Source organism: Phycodurus eques, chromosome 1 (assembly GCF_024500275.1).
Source record: "Phycodurus eques isolate BA_2022a chromosome 1, UOR_Pequ_1.1, whole genome shotgun sequence".
Taxonomy (NCBI): domain Eukaryota; kingdom Metazoa; phylum Chordata; class Actinopteri; order Syngnathiformes; family Syngnathidae; genus Phycodurus; species Phycodurus eques.
In genome coordinates, this window is record NC_084525.1 from 20,877,420 (window position 1) to 20,894,932 (window position 17,513).

At 42.5% G+C, this 17,513-nt stretch overlaps 2 protein-coding genes across 14 annotated transcripts in view; both read left to right on the forward strand.

Annotated features, from left to right (window-relative positions):
• rprd1b (regulation of nuclear pre-mRNA domain containing 1B) overlaps positions 1-921 on the forward strand; it is a 10,226-nt gene extending 9,305 nt beyond the window's left edge. For all 4 annotated transcript variants that reach the window (XM_061688354.1, XM_061688611.1, XM_061688525.1 and 1 more), the window contains one exon: positions 1-921. This exon is cut by the window's left edge and continues 83 nt beyond it. In XM_061688354.1, coding sequence (XP_061544338.1) covers positions 1-67 — 67 coding nt within the window. In that variant the 3' untranslated portion in view covers positions 68-921.
• A 6,145-nt stretch (positions 922-7,066) lies between these two features.
• Positions 7,067-17,513, forward strand: part of cdk11b (cyclin dependent kinase 11B) — a 35,436-nt gene continuing 24,989 nt past the window's right edge. For all 10 annotated transcript variants that reach the window (XM_061682483.1, XM_061682500.1, XM_061682517.1 and 7 more), the window contains exons 1-3: positions 7,067-7,093; positions 15,844-15,974; positions 16,188-16,327. In XM_061682483.1, the coding sequence (XP_061538467.1) occupies positions 15,858-15,974; positions 16,188-16,327 (257 nt within the window). In that variant the 5' untranslated portion in view covers positions 7,067-7,093; positions 15,844-15,857. The remainder of the gene's footprint in view (positions 7,094-15,843; positions 15,975-16,187; positions 16,328-17,513) is intronic.

The following is a 17,513-nucleotide window of genomic DNA, read 5'->3' on the forward strand; positions in this document are numbered from 1 at the left end:
CCTTCCCAACGTGACCGGCGGTCTAGCCCCTCTTCCCTCGGCTGGTGACCTCTTTTCCACCGACTGAGTGGTGGAGTTCAGACCAGCTACCACCTCATGTTCTCCCACACCCACCGTGCACCCTCAGCATAACCATAGCAGGCTGTGTTGCTGGCCAGGGCCTGATGAGGTTAACACGTACCAGCAGGACAAGTGAGGGGTTGGATCGTGGAATCGAGGTCGGGACAATAACATTAGGTTTTGCAAAATCGCAACTCTCTGCAGAGAGAACAGAGACTCTGTAAGCCTGGATTTTCTCGCTTAGTGTCCACGCCACCAGCTTGGAGTTAGTTCTTTACTGTTTGTTTTTATTATTATTTTTTTATTTGTAATGACATGTATGTGAATAAAGAAGAAAGGCTTAGTTGACCGTAGTTACCATTGTCAAGTGGCGTTCATGGTGCTGTTTCTGTTACCTGGATTCCGTATGCTGAATTGGCCTTATTAGAGTTTGTGACTACACTGTGATGAGAATGTACCATTGATTAGTTGCATTTGGGAGTTTTTGTTTTGTTTTAAATTGTTCAGTTGGAGGTTATAGCGACAGTGCTGTTGTGGCAGATGAAATCATACCGATATGATTTTTAACTACCAGTAACCATTTTTCAGATTTTTTTTTTTTTAATTATTATTATTATTTTTAATTTTCTTTTTAATGTTTTTTTATTGGGGGAAGTTTACGAGGAGTCTTTACTATGGTCCACCATTGCTTCATTTTATTGTATGCAATAATTGGCAATTTAGACTCAAAGATATGTGAAGGGAGTTTGACCTCCCAAATAAGAAAAATATTCAATGGCTCCCATTAAGTTGTCCGAGTTTTGTCTACAGAGTCACAACGAATGCAATTGATGGGAATAAACTCATAATGTAGTTTCTGAATTATGAATGATTGATGAGAGCAAATCCTCACCACATGGTTAAGAATAGCAGTAATCATGTATATACAAGTGTTGCCCCAGTCCCACTTGTGTATCCAGACATCACGAAACAGCCCCAGTCCATTAGGGGTGTCGTGTCGCCATTTAAATTCAGTGAGTGTGAAGTTAGTAACTTCTGGTTTATTTTGTGTAGCTCATTTTATATTTTGACCTGTCTGCAAAGAAGAGGGTTTTGATGTGAGAAAGACAGGAAAAATGTGCAGCTTTCACAATGTTTGCTAAACCAAAGGGTGTGTGTGTGTGTGTGAGTGTGTTTTTTTATGCAGTCAATGGCGGGCCTCCTAAGCGCATTCTTGACCTCTATAGTCAACTAAAATGAGTTTCTGTTAAAATGTTCAAATCTCAATGGAGCCACTGGAAGCTAGGAATGACTTAAGAAACAACAGTATGTGTCACTGTAGTTTAGTTACATCTATTCTTACCCTCACTCTGTGCAGTCTGCAATTTTTTCTGCATAACCACATTGTAGAAGCTGGAGTCTACCAGTAGGGTAGTTTTATTTCTGTAATTAAAGTGATTCAGTGGCTGCCAATAAACTGGAACCATTTGAACAAATATGTATTCAAGCTTACTAAAAACCAGGTTGAAGAGAATGCTTCTACAGCTAGCTAATGCAATACTTTTTGTTTTTTAACCTGCTAACAGAACTATTGACATTTCCAATACGATTGGTCCAAAAGACAAAGTTGAAAATTACTTCAAAGATGCAAATAACATTGATTACTTTGCATTTTATGTCCCAAATAATACAGAATACAGCAGTCTGAACTTGTATTACATTATACAGTCACTCATGGGAACTTAATTACATTGACGTTCTTAATTGCACATTAACAGCAAACACATTTGTGAACCATAATGGAGAGGCAGGATTATCTACTGTGTGTGTGACATACTGTACGTGGTTTTGGTGCCAAATATATTTGTGTGTGTGTGCATATTTAGGAAACGGAGAGGTGCCAACTATGTAATGTAATAAAATAAAAATTAATTTAAATGATTTTAACAAATGGCTGCAATATAACAATTTATGGTGGTCTGAAAACTTTCCGTACCCACTGTATATATATATAAAGCTGATGTTTAGAATAATAATATTTTATTTAAAGGCACTTTTCAGCCAATCAAGGTACAGGACAGTCAAAACACAGTTAATATACAATTTGAAAATTACAGTAAACCAAAATATAAGTCAGGAGAGGGGGAGTGCAAAAGCCGAGGAGCAGAGCGGCTGAAGGCTCTGGACCCCATGGTGGACAAACGGGCTGGAAGGACGATGAGGCTGATGGAGGAATCAGACCTAAGAATTCGAAGTGGGAGAGCATAGCGATATGAAGGCGTGAGGTTGTGAAGAAGAATCACCTTTTATTGTCATGAACATGCATACATGTACACGAAATTTGTTCTCTGCATTTAACCCATCACAGTGAACACGTGCACGTTAGTGGAACACACTGGAGCAGGGGACAGCTGAAGTGCCCGCATTTCGGGGTATCAGTGTCTTGCTCAAAGACACCACAGCCATGAGTCCGGGGGATGTTGGCGGATGGTCCAGTCGGGGTCTTGAACCTCGGTCCCCCACGGTGCCAGGCGATGATCTGCTTGAATGTAGTAGGAAATGTACAGTAGCTTAGTACCAATACCAATCTGTTGTGTTTACATGATTGTTTATGACTACTAATCTATGTAATACTGTGACTGAGTTGATTAAGATCGAAATACTGTTGTCAAGATTTAAAATTCATCCATCCATCCATCCATCCATTTTCTGAGCCGCTTATCCCCACAAGGGTCGCGGGAGTGCTGGAGCCTATCCCAGCTATCATCGGGCAGGAGGCGGGGTACACCCTGAACTGGTTGCCAGCCAATCGCAGGGCACATACAAACAAACAACCATTCGCACTCACATTCACACCTACGGGCAATTTAGAGTTGTCAATTAACCTACCATGCATGTTTTTGCGATGTGGGAGAAAACCGGAGTGCCCGGAGAAAACCCACGCAGGCACAGGGAGACCATGCAAACTCCACACAGGCGGAGAACTGTGAGGCAGACGCTCAAACCACCAGATTTAAAATTACATTGCGTAATTGTTTTTGTTGCCAGTCTATTTCCCAAATATATTACTGTGTGTGACCGTGTGGATGAGAGGAATAACTCTGTGCACTTGAGTAAAGTGTCGCTTTATTATGTTCAGTCAAACTACACAAATATGACACATTCAATATGGTGGACGCGCTGACGTATCTCAACAGCGGGCCAATATGGGGCCAACACGCATAATCTGCCTTCAGGGACCCCCGGAATTCAGAAACACTCACATTAACCACTTTATTAACTGATTCAGGTTAATAATGGAATAATAGTAATGCAGCCCTATGGGGGGCACAAGCCAGTGCAAACTGTAAGTCCCAAGCCGGGATAAATGCAGAGGGTTGCGTCAGGAAGGGCATCCGGCTTAAAACTTTGCCAAACAAATATGAGCGTTCATCCAAAGAATTCCATAACAGATCGGTGGTGGACCGGGTTAACAACATCCGCCACCGGCGCCGTCAACCTGCAGGGCGCCGTTGGAAATTCAGTTACTGTGGGTCGAAGTCGAAGAAGAAGAAGAAGAAGAGGTGGAAAGTGGGTTCTTCGGCAGAAAGAGAAGAAGAAAGCACAGATCCTGGAACTGAATGTGGGGAGTTTGAATGTTGGGACTATGACAGGAAAATCTCGGGAGTTGGTCGACATGATGATTAGGAGAAAGGTTGATATATTGTGTGTCCAGGAGACCAGGTGAAAAGGCAGTAAGGCTAGAAGTTTAGGGGCAGGGTTTAAATTATTTTAGCATGGTGTAGAGGGGAAGAGAAATGGAGTCGGGGTAATTTTAAAAGAAGAGTTGGCTAAGAATGTCTTGGAGGTGAACAGAGTATCAGATCGAGTGATGAGGCTGAAACTTGAAATTGAGGGTGTTATGTATAATGTGATTAGTGGCTATGCCCCACAGGTAGGATGTGACCTATAGGTTGGAGGGACAGATGGTGTTAGACTTTGCAACGAGGATGCAAATGGCTGTAGTGAACACTTTTTTCCAGAAGAGGCGCGAACATAGGGTGACCTACAAGAGCGGAGGTAGAAGCACGCAGGTGGATTACATCTTGTGCAGACGATGTCATCTGAAGGAGGTTACCGACTGTAAGGTTGTGGTAGGGGAGAGTGTGGTTAGACAGCATAGGATGGTGGTGTGTAAGATGACTCTGGTGGTGGGGAGGAAGATTAGGAAGACAAAGGCAGAGCAGAGAACCATGTGGTGGAAGCTGAGACAGGACGAGTGTTGTGCAGCTTTTCGGGAAGAGGTGAGACAGGCTCTCGGTGGACGGGAGGAGCTTCCAGAAGACTGGACCACTGCAGCCAAGGTGATCAGAGAGGCAGGCAGGAGAGTACTTGGTGTATCTTCTGGCAGGAAAGGAGAGAAGGAGACTTGGTGGTGGAACCTCACAGAACAGGAAATCATACAAGGATAAAGGTTAGCTAAGAAGAAGTGGGACACTGAGAGGACCGAGGAGAGGTGAAAGGAATACATTGAGATGCGACACAGGGCAAAGGTAGAGGTGGCAAAGTCCAAACAAGAGGCATATGATGACATGTATGGCAGGTTGGACACTAAAGAAGGAGAAAAAGGATCTATCCAGGCTGACCAGACAGAGGGAGATGGGAAGGATGTGCAGCAGGTTAGGGTGATTAAGGATAGAGCTGGAAATATGTTGACTGGTGGCAGCAGTGTGCTTGCTCGATGGAAAGAATACTTCGAGGAGTTGATGAATGAGGAAAATGAGAGAGAAGGGAGAGTAGAAGAGACAAGTGGTGGGCCAGGAAGTGGCAAATGATTAGTCAGGAGGAAGTTAGAAAGGCATTAAAGAGGATGAAAAATGGAAAGGCAGTCGGTCCTGATGACATTCCTGTGGAGGTATGGAAGCATATCGGAGAGGTGGCTGTGGAGTTTTTGACCAGTTTGTTCAATAGATTTCTAGCGCGTGAGAAGATGCCTGAGGAATGGAGGAAAAGTGTGCTGGAGCCCATTTTTAAGAACAAAGGTGATGGGAATTATAGAGGAATAAAGTTGATGAGCCACACAATGAAGTTATGGGAAAGAGTAGTGGTGGCTAGACTCAGGACAGAAGTGAGTATTTGCGAGCAACAGTATGGGTTCATGCCTAGAAAGAGTACCACAGATGCATTATTTGCCTTGAGGATGTTGATGGAAAAGTACAGAGAAGGTCAGAAGGAGCTACATTGTGTCTTTGTAGATCTAGAGAAAGCCTATGACAGAGTACCCAGAGAGGAACTGTGGTACTGCATGCGGGACGTCTGGAGTGGCAGAGAAGTATGTTAGAATAATACAGGACATGTACGAGAGGAGCAGAACAGCGGTGAGGTGTGCTGTAGGTGTGACAGACGAATTTAAGGTGGAGGTGGTACTGCATCAGGGATCAGCCCTGAGCCCCTTCCTTTTTGCAGTGGTGATGGATAGGCTGACAGATGTAGGTTAGACTGGAATCCCCGTGGATCATGATGTTTGGAGATGACATTGTGATCTGCAGTGAAAGCAGGGAGCAGCTCGAGGAACAGTTAGAAAGATGGAGGCATGCACTGGAAAGAAGAGGAATGAAGATTAGCCGAAGTAAGACAGAATATATGCGCATGAATGAGAGGGCTGGTGGGGGAAGAGTGAGGCTACAGGGAGAAGAGAGAGCAAGGGTGGAGGACTTTAAATACTTGGGGTCAACCGTCCAGAGCAATGGTGAGTGTGGTCAGGAAGTGAAGAAACGGGTCCAAGCAGGTTGGAACAGGTGGAGGAAGGTCTCAGGTGTGTTATGTGACAGAAGAGTCTCTGCTCGGATGAAGGGCAAAGTTTATAAAACAGTGGTGAGCCCAGCCATGATGTACAGATTAGAGACAGTGGCACTGAAGAGACAACAGGAAGCAGAGCTGGAGGTGGCGGAAATGAAGATGTTGAGGTTCGCTCTCGGAGTGACCAGGTTGGATAAAATTAGAAATGAGCTCATCAGAGGGACAGCCGAGGTTCGATGTTTTGGAGACAAAGTTAGAGAGAGCAGACTTCGATGGTTTGGACACGTCCAGAGGAGAAATAGTGAGTATATTGGTAGAAGGATGATGAGGATGGAGCTGCCAGGCAAGAGAGCTAGAGGAAGACCAAAGAGAAGGTTGATGGATGTCGTGAGGGAAGACATGAGGGCAGTTGGTGTTCAAGAGGAGGATGCAGGAGATAGGCTTACATGGAAAAGGATGACGCACTGTGGCGACCCCTAAAGGGACAAAAGAAGAAGGACTTATAGTATATAAGGCAAAGCTATGTGGTTGTTTAAAATACACGTCATTCTTCTTGTTTTATGTTTCGTTTGACAGTAAACAGGAAAAGAAGAAGATTAACTAATTCAGGTTCAATGTACTGTATGCGTTCATCGTTTTTCGGCAGGACACGCCCTGCTCTAATATTACTGGCTGCAGGACACGCGCCACTGCCCATAATTGGCTGCTGTATCCCGGTACAACACGCCCTACTGCTTCCAGATGGTAAAAGATGTGATTTAAGTGTGGCGGCATTAATATGTTTCCCACAAACTCTAACCCACCCTAATCCTGACCATAACCCATTCTAAACCGCCTTACATTTTGATTTCATTGCGGACAAATGCGACGCCATAGCCAATCATGTTGCAGTGGGGCCTGACCTGCCGAGAAACTAGGCGTACTGTACACATATGTGCTTACTGTTTACAGAATTCTACGGAGCACCCCTGGTGCCAAGGTATGAGAAAAATAAAAATCATTGATAATATGTACCCTCAGTTTAGTAAACTGCACCCTCAGTATGTGTAACAGACTGTTTAATAATACGATCTGTTACACTATATTTGTATCTACGCAGACTGTCCCACATGGACTTCACACTTAAGATACGAAATGAAATAAATACAAATAATGAATCAATACCGAATCGAACCTTCCAAACCAGTAGGTGGCGCCTACCCAACTACTTTGCTTGTTGGGCGGCATTTTATTTTAAGACTTCCGGTGTGCCAGAGTACTGCTGAGCGTATTCCAGGTTTGTTATGTCCTACTTGCTCCTTTATAAATTTAACTAGTATGTTCCCTGGCGTGTAAATTCGATGGATGAAACACTGTCTTTTATTCGTTAATTCCACTATTAGTTAAGCAACAATTCCTCGTCCTACAAGAAGTAAGCTTCATGTAGTTTGAGGCAAATGTCGCCTGTGCTGATTGATAAACTAGCTGACTTTAGCTGAACGTGTTGGCAACGAAGGAGTATGTCGTTTCCCCACACATAGAAAGGAAACCCCTCAAGAGCTTGTCGTGTTGGCGTTTGTAATTTCTCCTCGATCTGCATATTTAGCCGGTGAAGATATAGTTGCGGTACCGGATAGCTAAGATCAGCTCAACTTCATCACAACAGTTGTAGCTGTACAGTCAGTGTACATCGATCCATTTTCTGCACCGGTTATCCACATTAGGGTCGCGGGTATGCTGCAGCCAACGGACTTCGGGGCAAGAAACTAAAATAATACTATCTTTAAAAAAAAACCAAATTATATTCAGTATAGGCCTCTGAGGATCTCATTGTGATAATCAAACTGAGAACAAGCATATACAGTATGTTAATATGTTTCAGAGCAGACAACTCAATATCTGCTGCTGGCAAGTAATTAAATCGTTTCTCTTTTTTTCTGTTGGAGTTTGTACATTGTTGGCCTATATGATTACAGTTTTTTTTAATGTACTGGCTTAAATCTCATTAATGCAGTTTTACATATCTCAGTGTATTGGAGACAAGTTCACTTGCATATACATCCATCCATCCATCCATTCATTTTCTGAGCTGCTTATCCTCACAAGGGTCGCGGGAGCGCTTGAGCCCATCCCAGCTATCTTCGGTACAAAAAAAAAAAGAATGGCAGGCTGATCATATTGGGAAAGTTATAGTTTTTTATGGTTCTAGCGAGCAAGATTGTGAGACCGAGAGTACTTTAAACTCCCAAGTCTTGTTTATGGTTATTGGTAGTGTTGTTTTATGGATACTCTACATACTACACATGTATGGATAGAAAGAGAGAGATGGAGAGAGTGCTTGAGGATTGTTATTTCAACATTAACTTCAGAATAATAACCTACAGAATTTGAGTCACTGACATATTTAACCTAAAAGGTAGTATTGTATCACTCGAGACCGAGCTTGGTCTCGAGACCACATATTGAAGGTCTTGGTATTGTCTCTGACTCGACTCCCAAAAGACTTGGTCTTGTCTCGGTGTCGGCCCGGCCGGACTTGGGATTTCCCGTCGAGACCAGCACTGATCTGCTATTCTTCAACTTCATTAATGTGATAAGGAGAAGTGCTTAGTCAAAACAATAAAGACATGGAGTTCATGTTAATAACTCTCCATCACCCGCGTAATCACCATACCATTCACAAGGTTGTGACTGACGTGAAGAGGAACTGCTTTATTTTGGAAAACCCCTTCAAAATAAAGCATTATGGCTGCCCAACAGCCACCTAACAGCTGCCAACTCAAACAGTAGTGTTACTTGGCAATGTATTGTAAAGTATGTGCTTATATTTAATCAATATATGCATCGTATACTTGTTTATTATTCTGTTACAGTGTTGCTATTCCTTATTAAGTTAATATCAATGGCTTTAACTTATATTCCAGGATATGACATTTTGGTCTGCCAATGAGAAGCTGCGTAGTGTATGACACACCACTAGATTAGTATACTTACTACGAACCTGAATCCGAAAATGGATGCGTTATTTTTTTCTGATCCAAGTTGCCGAATAAATATGCCTTTGTGGTAAAAGGCACATGGGGGGGGAAAAAGCGCGAGTGGACACGTGTTTACTCCAAGATGCAAGACAAAGTTTAAACACCGCTGCGTAACAATACTATGTATATGTTGCATAATATTTCCCCCAACACACAATGGGAATTGTGACACTGTACCTAATTTAGTGCTCAGTCAATTTATGTGTTTTAATGGATAACTTTACACGCATACAAACAGTTTTACTTTTAGCGTACTTTTGGTGCACATGCACTCCTGACGAGAACCAGGTTACAATGTGCTCCGTCACGTGTGTGTCAAATTTGTGTATGACTGTGTTTCAGTAGCGTGCTTTAAACATGTATTATACTTTGGTTGCACTTTATGCCAAATCAAAATCGACCCCACCATAAAAGAGTGGAAAAACTAGCCAATTTAGTTGATGATAATTATGATGAAACCCCACCGTGCACGTTTAGGTCACAAACTGCTGCAGTAGGGTTGGGCATCGTTTGAATTTGAACGTGTCCAGTCCTGATTCCTCATTTCGATTCTGATTCTTTTAGCGGGCTGGGTCAAAAAAGTTTGCATGGTTTAAATCAAGATTGTCCAAATTATGAACACCCATTTTCTTAGCAGCCTGCAGCATACACTAAAATGAATAGGAAAAAAAAAAATGAATAGAAAAAAAAATCAATATCACACCTATGAATTAAAAGGCAATGTGTGTGGAACTAACCCAATTGACTTAATATTCATTAATTATTTCAGCTAAAAGTTAAATATAGAATTGTTAAAATAGTCATTTATCCCGTCAAATGCTTTATATGCGCAAGTTTCAACTTGATTTCCTGTTTTAAGCTTGTAGCCTTTTATTTTGAAGGATACGCACCGGAACTCGTGAATTTTGAAAACGAAAGTAATGGAACCAAATGTTATAAAACGTTGATTCCTTTGAGGTTAGTGTTTGTGGTACTGTGAGACATTTATGTGAATGTTGTCCCAATTCATTGTGATATAAAGTTGCTAGTTTGACCCTTGGTGAAGTTTTAGCTCAATGTTAAGCTTTTTTTTTTCTTCTCTGTCATCGGCTCTTACGTTGGTTTGAAGACTAAAATAAACACTAAAAACCATCGGTTGCACTTTTGCAGCCAAATGTTTACCTCGTTAGCTGCCTCAATGTTGGCAGAGACATATTTTATTGTTTCATTCACCCACTTGACTGAGAGTTGACTTCATTGAATCTTCGTGCGGTATAGGCTGAAGCTCAGAGCGGGAGGGCGCCCGTCAGACTTCTATATATCGTGAAAGCCTCCTTTGCACAATAAAATCTTATTCCAAGTGTTGCACTGAGGCGACTGGTCATTAAGGTTAGAGTTAAGACATACTTTTGTTCTCCGCCGCCGTTGGGCACAAGCACGTCTTTGTGGGCATTCTTCATTGGTTTTCGCACCTCTCTCTTCTTCGGGGTCAGCAGACTGTAAGCATTGAAACTGGGAACCGAAATATTTTAATTTGAATGATACCGGGAGAACCGCAACGTTAATCCCGGTTCCAATCTCTTCTCGATTCTCGATGTCCAACCCTATGCTGCAGTCTCTTTTATTTCTTCAATGCAGCTAAACTCTTCTTCAAATCTTAATTTTTAAATACGGTTTTATTTTTTGCTAGAATTAGTTTCTTGTTTTTTAATATTTTAGTTTTTTGCATGTTGTCTTTTGAAAGAGTTGAAGACACTGTGTTTTTGGCTGTCAGATGTATTTAAAAGAACAAAATATTTATAAAGCGAATGCACATTAACTGTTCAACCTTGTCAACGTTTTAAAAATAGATTTTTATGATTTTGGTCTTGTCTCGGTCGTGGTCTTGACTCGGTCTCAACCCCCAAAAGTCTTGGTCGTGTTTTGGTCTCGGTAGGCTCTGGTCTTGGGCAAGTCTTGGTCTTGGATAGTGTGGTCTTGAGCACAACACGATCAAAAATTAATCAGTCACCACTCTTCCGATGACTCTCTTACCAGAAGGCACCTCGAGGACACCTAATATGACAATGATGGCCACCATTTTGGGCTCATGTCAGTTATGGTCAGTTTTCCACAAACTGTCATTCCATCAATCCATCCATCCATTTTCTTCCGCTTATCCTAGGTCGGGTCGCGGGGGCAGTAGCTTTAATAGGGAAGCCCAGGACTTCCCTCTCCCCAACCACTTCAACCAGCTCTTCTGGGGGGATCCCGAGGCTTTGCCAGGCCAGCCGGGAAACATAGTCTCTCCAGCCTGTCCTGGGTTGTCACCTGGGTCTCCTCACAGTGGAACGTACCCGGAACACCTCACCTCTACGTCTTGGCTGTGCCTAGAGATTCTGTCCATAAAAGTTATGAACAGAATCGGTGACAAAGAGCAGCCTTGGTGGAGTCCAACCCTCACTGGAAACAAATTCGACTTACCTGCCGGCAATGCAAACCAAATTCTTGACACTGGTCATACGAGGATCAAACAGCACGTGTCAGTGGGTTCGGTACCCCATACTCCAGAAGCACCCCCCACAGGACTCCCCGAGGGACACGGTCAAACGCCTTCTCCAAGTCCACAAAACACATGTAGACTGTTTGGGCAAACTCCCATGCACCCTCGAGGACCCTACTGAGATTGTAGAGCTGGTCCACTGTTCCATGGCCAGGACGAAAACCGCACTGCTCCTCCTGAATCCGAGATTCGACTTCCCAACAGACCCTCCTCTCCAGCACCCCTGCATAGACCTTACCAGAGAGGCTGAGGAGTGTGATCCCCCTGTAGTTGGAAATCATCCTCCGGTCCGCCTTCTTAAAAGGGGACCACCACCCCAGTCTGCCAATCAAGAGGCACTGTCCCCGATGTCCACGTGATGTTGCAGAGGTGTGTCAACCAAGACAGCCCCACAACATCCAGAGCCTTTAGGAACTCTGGGCGAATCTCATCCACCCCCACCGCTTGTCACAGAGGAGCCTTTTAACCACCTCGGTGACCTCAACACCAGTGACCGGAGAGCCTGCCTCAGAGATCCCAGATTCTGCTTCCTCTTGGGAAGGCATTTCAGTGGAATTGAGGAGGTCTACGAAATATTCTCCCTACCTACTCACAACGTCTTGAGTCGAGGTCAGCAGCGCCCCATCCCCACTGTACACAGTGTTGATGCGGCACTGCTTCCACCTCCTGAGACGCCGGATGGTAGACCAGAATTTCCTCGAAGCCATCAGGAAGTCTTTCTCCGTGGCCTCACCAAACTCCTCCCATGCTCGAGTTTTTGTCTCAGAGACCACCAAAGCTGCATTCCGCTTGGCCAGCCGGTACCCATCAGCTGCTTCAGGAGTCCCACAGGCCAAAAAGGCCCGGTAGGACTCTTTCTTCAGCTTGACGGCATCCCTCTCCACTGGTGTCCACCAAAGGGTTCAGGGGTTGCCGCCACGACAGGCACTGACCACCTTATTGCAGCACATGGTTTAAATGAGAACACTAAAGAGAGTGTGTAAAAAGTCATTTTCCAAGGTTTTTATATTGGTTATAGTTATACAAGGCTTGAATCTTTTTTCTTTTTCTTTGAGGAGCAGTTTTGCTTATCATTTCTTCATTTGAGGAGCAACTTTCTAAGTAAGTCAGGGGAGCATTTTTTTTTGCCGCTTAATTGCACAGGGACCTGAAGAAGGGTTTTATGAAACAATTAAAATACATTATAACAGAGGAGTTGAATGTAGGGCTACATGTAACTAATATTTTAGTACTCTAGTATCGCACTGGAAATTCTATCAAACAATCGATTATTTGGATAAACTATATTTTTGCTTGATTAAAGAGCAATTAATGAATACAAAAGAGAAACTGCACGATGATAACTGGGATAGGCTCCAGCACGCCCGCGACCCTAGTGAGGAGAAGCGGCTCAGAAAATGGATGGATGGATTAACAGCCTTTGTGCATCTTCACTTAAGCAGCTAGCATTTTAGCATTTTGGGACATATTGATACATTAAGTTCATGGCTGTGAATTTATGAGCTTACACCAGCTGACTAGAAATGAGACCAATATTCTTTGTAGGACTTTTGGTGGTGTTCGATAAGGAACCCTGAGAGAAAAAGAATATTTTCATCATCTGACTTCACCAAAACCCTCCTGTTTGAGTACAGGATCCATTTTACTCGTATTCCTCTCTGACCACATTTGCCACGTTTTTCACCAACTTGACTCAAGTCGTTGATAAACACGTACAATACCTGAGCAGCTCTTGACCTATGCCTCCGGAGCTGTCTGGGTTAGGGCAGTGGAGCCGCCTTAAGGATTGAAGGCAGAAATGAGGCAGTAGCTTCCTCGCTCGTTGGTGGCAGCTGCTGCTATCTCAAACAGTAACAATTGACTGTATGGATGCATCACTAACGCGTTTGGGGCAAGGCGGCGAGATAACCTCCGGTAGCTTGACAATACAGTATCGTGAAAAAAGTATTTTTAAAGTTTTTTTAAACTGGTAATTTAATTTATTGCAAAAAAATATACATTAAAAGTTGTGAAAATGTAACGGCCCCCTAAACCTATTAACTGGGTGGGCCATCCTCAGGAGCAACAACTAAAATCAAGTGTTTTCTATAACTGGCAATGAGTCTTTCACATCTCCGTGGAGATAATTTGCCCCACTTTTCCTTGCAGAATTGTTTGAATTCATCAAAAATTGAGGGTTTTGGAGCACGAATGGCCTTTTTAATGTCATGCCACTGCATTTCAATCAGATTGAAGTGCGGACTTTGACGAGGCCACTCCAAAACCTTCATTTTGTTTTTTTAAGCCATTCAGAAGTTGACTTGCTTGTGTTTTGGATCGTTAGCCTGCTGCAGAACCCAAGTGCGCTTCAGCTTCAAGTCACAAACTGATGGCTGAACATTCTCCCTTTGGATTTTCTGTTAACTTATTCAGTCCCGTTGACGAATTAACTCGTCACTAGTAGAATCAATACATTCCCTACCGTTGATGAGTTTTCTCGTCAAATACGTTTTTTCAAGGAATTGGCTGGAGAAGAGTCTGATGTGTAAATACACTAATTTTCAAGCTGTTTCATTTGTTTTTTACCGAAAACTGCCAGCAGAGGGCAGCGATACACCATGTTAGATTTGACAAACAGCCCTCTCGACCTTGATGATGTGAGATGTGACAAAAAGCAAAAAAAAAAAAAAAACACAAGCATTGATGTTACTGTCGCATAATGCTGCTTTTCACAAAAAGTAAATTATCAAAAATTTTTTGAGACAGAACCAAAAAAGGAAAAAAGTACCTATGTTTCACTGCACATAACTAAATACCGGAAAAAGATAGGATCAAGATTTTTTTCCCCTGCTGAAAGACCAAAGTCCTTCCTTTAATTTTATATGTTTGGGATGTACATTGTCAGAGAACAAAATATCCTGTAGGCCTTGAAAGATCGGTCAAAATCCTCAAAAAAAATTTATTTTCTAAAAATGGCTGGAACTGAATGAGTTAGAGCAGAATTCATGGTTCCATCAATCAGAGCAAGTTGTCCAGGTCCTGAAGGTCAAAATCAGCCCAAGACCATCACACTACCACCACCATGTTTGACTGTTGCTATGATGTTCTTTTTCTGAAATGCTGTGCTACATTTACCCCAGATGGAACGAGAGACACACCTTCCAAAAGACTCAAGTGTCATCTCGTCAGTCCATATAATATTCCCCCAAAAGGGAAATTTAATTAAAAAAAAAAAAAACACCTTGGTTTTGTCATACGAGTGTCCAGAAAAGGTCCCTCTCACAGCTACTTCTGTTTGACCCAGTTTTGTATCAGCTTTGTCCATATTTGGCTCAGACCGCCCTCTATCTTCTCATTGGTTGCCTCTGTGTAAAAAGACCCACTTGTGAAAGCACGTTTTTTTATGTTGACAGCGCTGGCTCAGGATTGGAAAGGGAAGGCGGAGAGCTTCGCTAGTGACGTAGAAAGGCTTGAGAAATTCAAATGACCTGATGTCAGGTCTCTTGGCAGAAAAACTTCTGGAATTTAGGAATGCGTGGACGATTTTAATTCATATTTCGGTTTTACTGAGGCACCATAGAGCCCCTATTACATCCCAAATACTTGAAAAAGTTGGTTTGGTAAAATATGGCACCATTAAAACTGTTTAATTGTGGACAAAGGAGTCAACCAACTAAGGTTATACATGTGGGGGCACTCTCCGTGCTCAGTACTGCAGCTTTGGTTTGCTTCCGTAATAGTCTTTTCGCGGTGTAATCTTAAACTCAGAAGATACTGACGACTGTATGTAGGTTTTTCCCCAACATGGAGTGGCGTTTCCAAGCAAAAATGCACAAAAATACAAACAAAAACAAGCTTGTGCTATGCCGAGACTCCATTATGTGGAGTGGAGCAGCGTCACTGGCTTGGGGAAGGATCGATACTGTCTGAAATGTCAATGCCGCTGATACCAGAAGATCAATTCTCAAAATTAAATATCGATACTGTTGTTAAGTCGTTTGAGGGAACGTGTTTTCAGTATCGTACCAGAAAGGAAATCCGTGTTTTGTATCATTAGCAGACACCCAAAAGGAGCACATCGAGGCAAAATTTATTTGCGGCGGCCCGCCACAAATAAATGCATATGTGGGAAACCCTGAATAGCCAATTGGGACCAAGCCCTGGTGTGAATAGTGAAAATCAAATAAATGACAAGAAAATGGATGGAGAAATTGACACTTGGTTATGTTTCAAAATATATTTATACATGGTTTTAGAAGCTTTTTTTAAACAATACATTTTCTTTACTGTTCTTAACGTTTACAAAAGTGGGTCGTGGTTTTGGAACAATTTGGAAATGCGTGTCCCAGAGTGAGAACAGTTGAGAATCCATATGTGTCTGTGACTATAGGTGTCCCAATAGTGGAGCTCGTTTACCAGACCTTAGCCCCCTTGACTTCTTTTTCTGGTGTATGATGGAGTTTTGATTGAATAAATCTTCTAAAATGTGTGTGTGTTGCTGTGGTGTAGGTGGTGGAGCGTGGATGCTGATGGGGGACGAAAAAGAGACCTGGAAAGTTAAAACTCTTGAAGAAATACTACTGGAGAAAAAACGCAGAAAGCAACTCGAAGAACGAATCGATACCAAGCACCAAAAGAATGTAAAGATCGTCTACTTGTAATTAATAACTGAGTCATCTTTTTATATGATATTGTCTATTTAAAAGTAGTATTGTGCATATTTTATTTTGAGATGATGCAAGTTAACTATCTGCTGTTGACTTTATTTTTATTTATTTTTGTTTATTTCTTTTTTACTGCGGTGTCTCTGCTTTATTTTTCTGCTTTTTTTTTTTAATTTGTCTTCACCCCAGATTTCCCAGAGCGTTGTTCCACAGGCGGATGCTCGGGAAGCCAAACGAGAGACCCCGGAGGAAGGAGAACTACGGGACCAAAGGATGGAAATAACAATTCGCAATTCCCCCTACACCTGTCAAGATTCCACAGAGGACAGGTGCTAGTCCCAAACATCAGTTAACACGGCAAAATACAGCAATGCCTCCAAAGTAGACTTTACACCAATCTGATCGGCTTGATCGGAAGCAGGCAACAAAACGTTACGTAGCATAGCAAGCTATTGCTAGCAGTAACGGTTGTACGTAAACATGCTGGCGTTCTGTCGCATCATGCTCTAAAGTTTTGGTGTGTGTGTGAAGTAATTTAATTACAATAAAGTAATTTAATTACAGTAAGTTAGCGCCCGTTATTTTTTTTCATGTAATTTTGGTTTGACCTGACTGATTAGAATACATGACCTGACTAGAGAATACTTTTGAAGATACACAAGGAAATACATTAAATGAACAAGTCATTCAAATAGACACATTGCTCCATCTTGTGATCGGATCGGTAATCGTTTTTTTAAACTCGTTGATCGGTGATCGGCCACAAAAATCCTGATCGTGTAAAGCCTACTCCAAAGTTGAACACGATCCATTGTATGAGGCTGGATGACCTTCCCCCCCCAAAACCTATTAAATTGTTTAGATTGACCACATTTGGCACGTTGGACTTTGGAGGTACAATTTTCTAAATGCGGAACGTCACGTGACCAAACCCAGAAAACAAGTTAGCGGGCTTCCTGTGTATGCCGCACTAACTCGCAAAACACCATTTGATAACGGTGATTATTTAGAGCAGAAAGCTAAAACAAAATCTGTATGGCTAGTGTCTTCGGACAAAAGTGAAATACATGCATATAATTTATGTATACAAATACAATTTGATATATGTAAACACAACAAAGCTTAAACATCGGCTATTGGCAAGTCAAGTTTATTTGTATAGTCCCAAAGGGCCCACAGCTGGCTATGATTGAAGACATCCCCGAATCTAAATCCCCCAATCGGGCAAGGAAAAACTCTCAAAATCCCATTTTGGTAAAAATAAATGTTGAGAAGGGACTGCAGATGGGGGGGGGGGGGTGACCAGGCTGCAATGGATGTCGAGTGGGCAACATTTATCACATCGTCTATCATCGTCTGGTACTGTACCATGTTCATACCAATTACAAGATGCTGTACAATGTTCATTAAGATAGCGTAAGAGTCCATTTAAAGAGCCTCAGATTCGGTCAATGTCACCTAGCCCTCTCTCAAAGCAAGAGTTGAGGCGGGAGGAAATGGGACGAGCAGCAATAA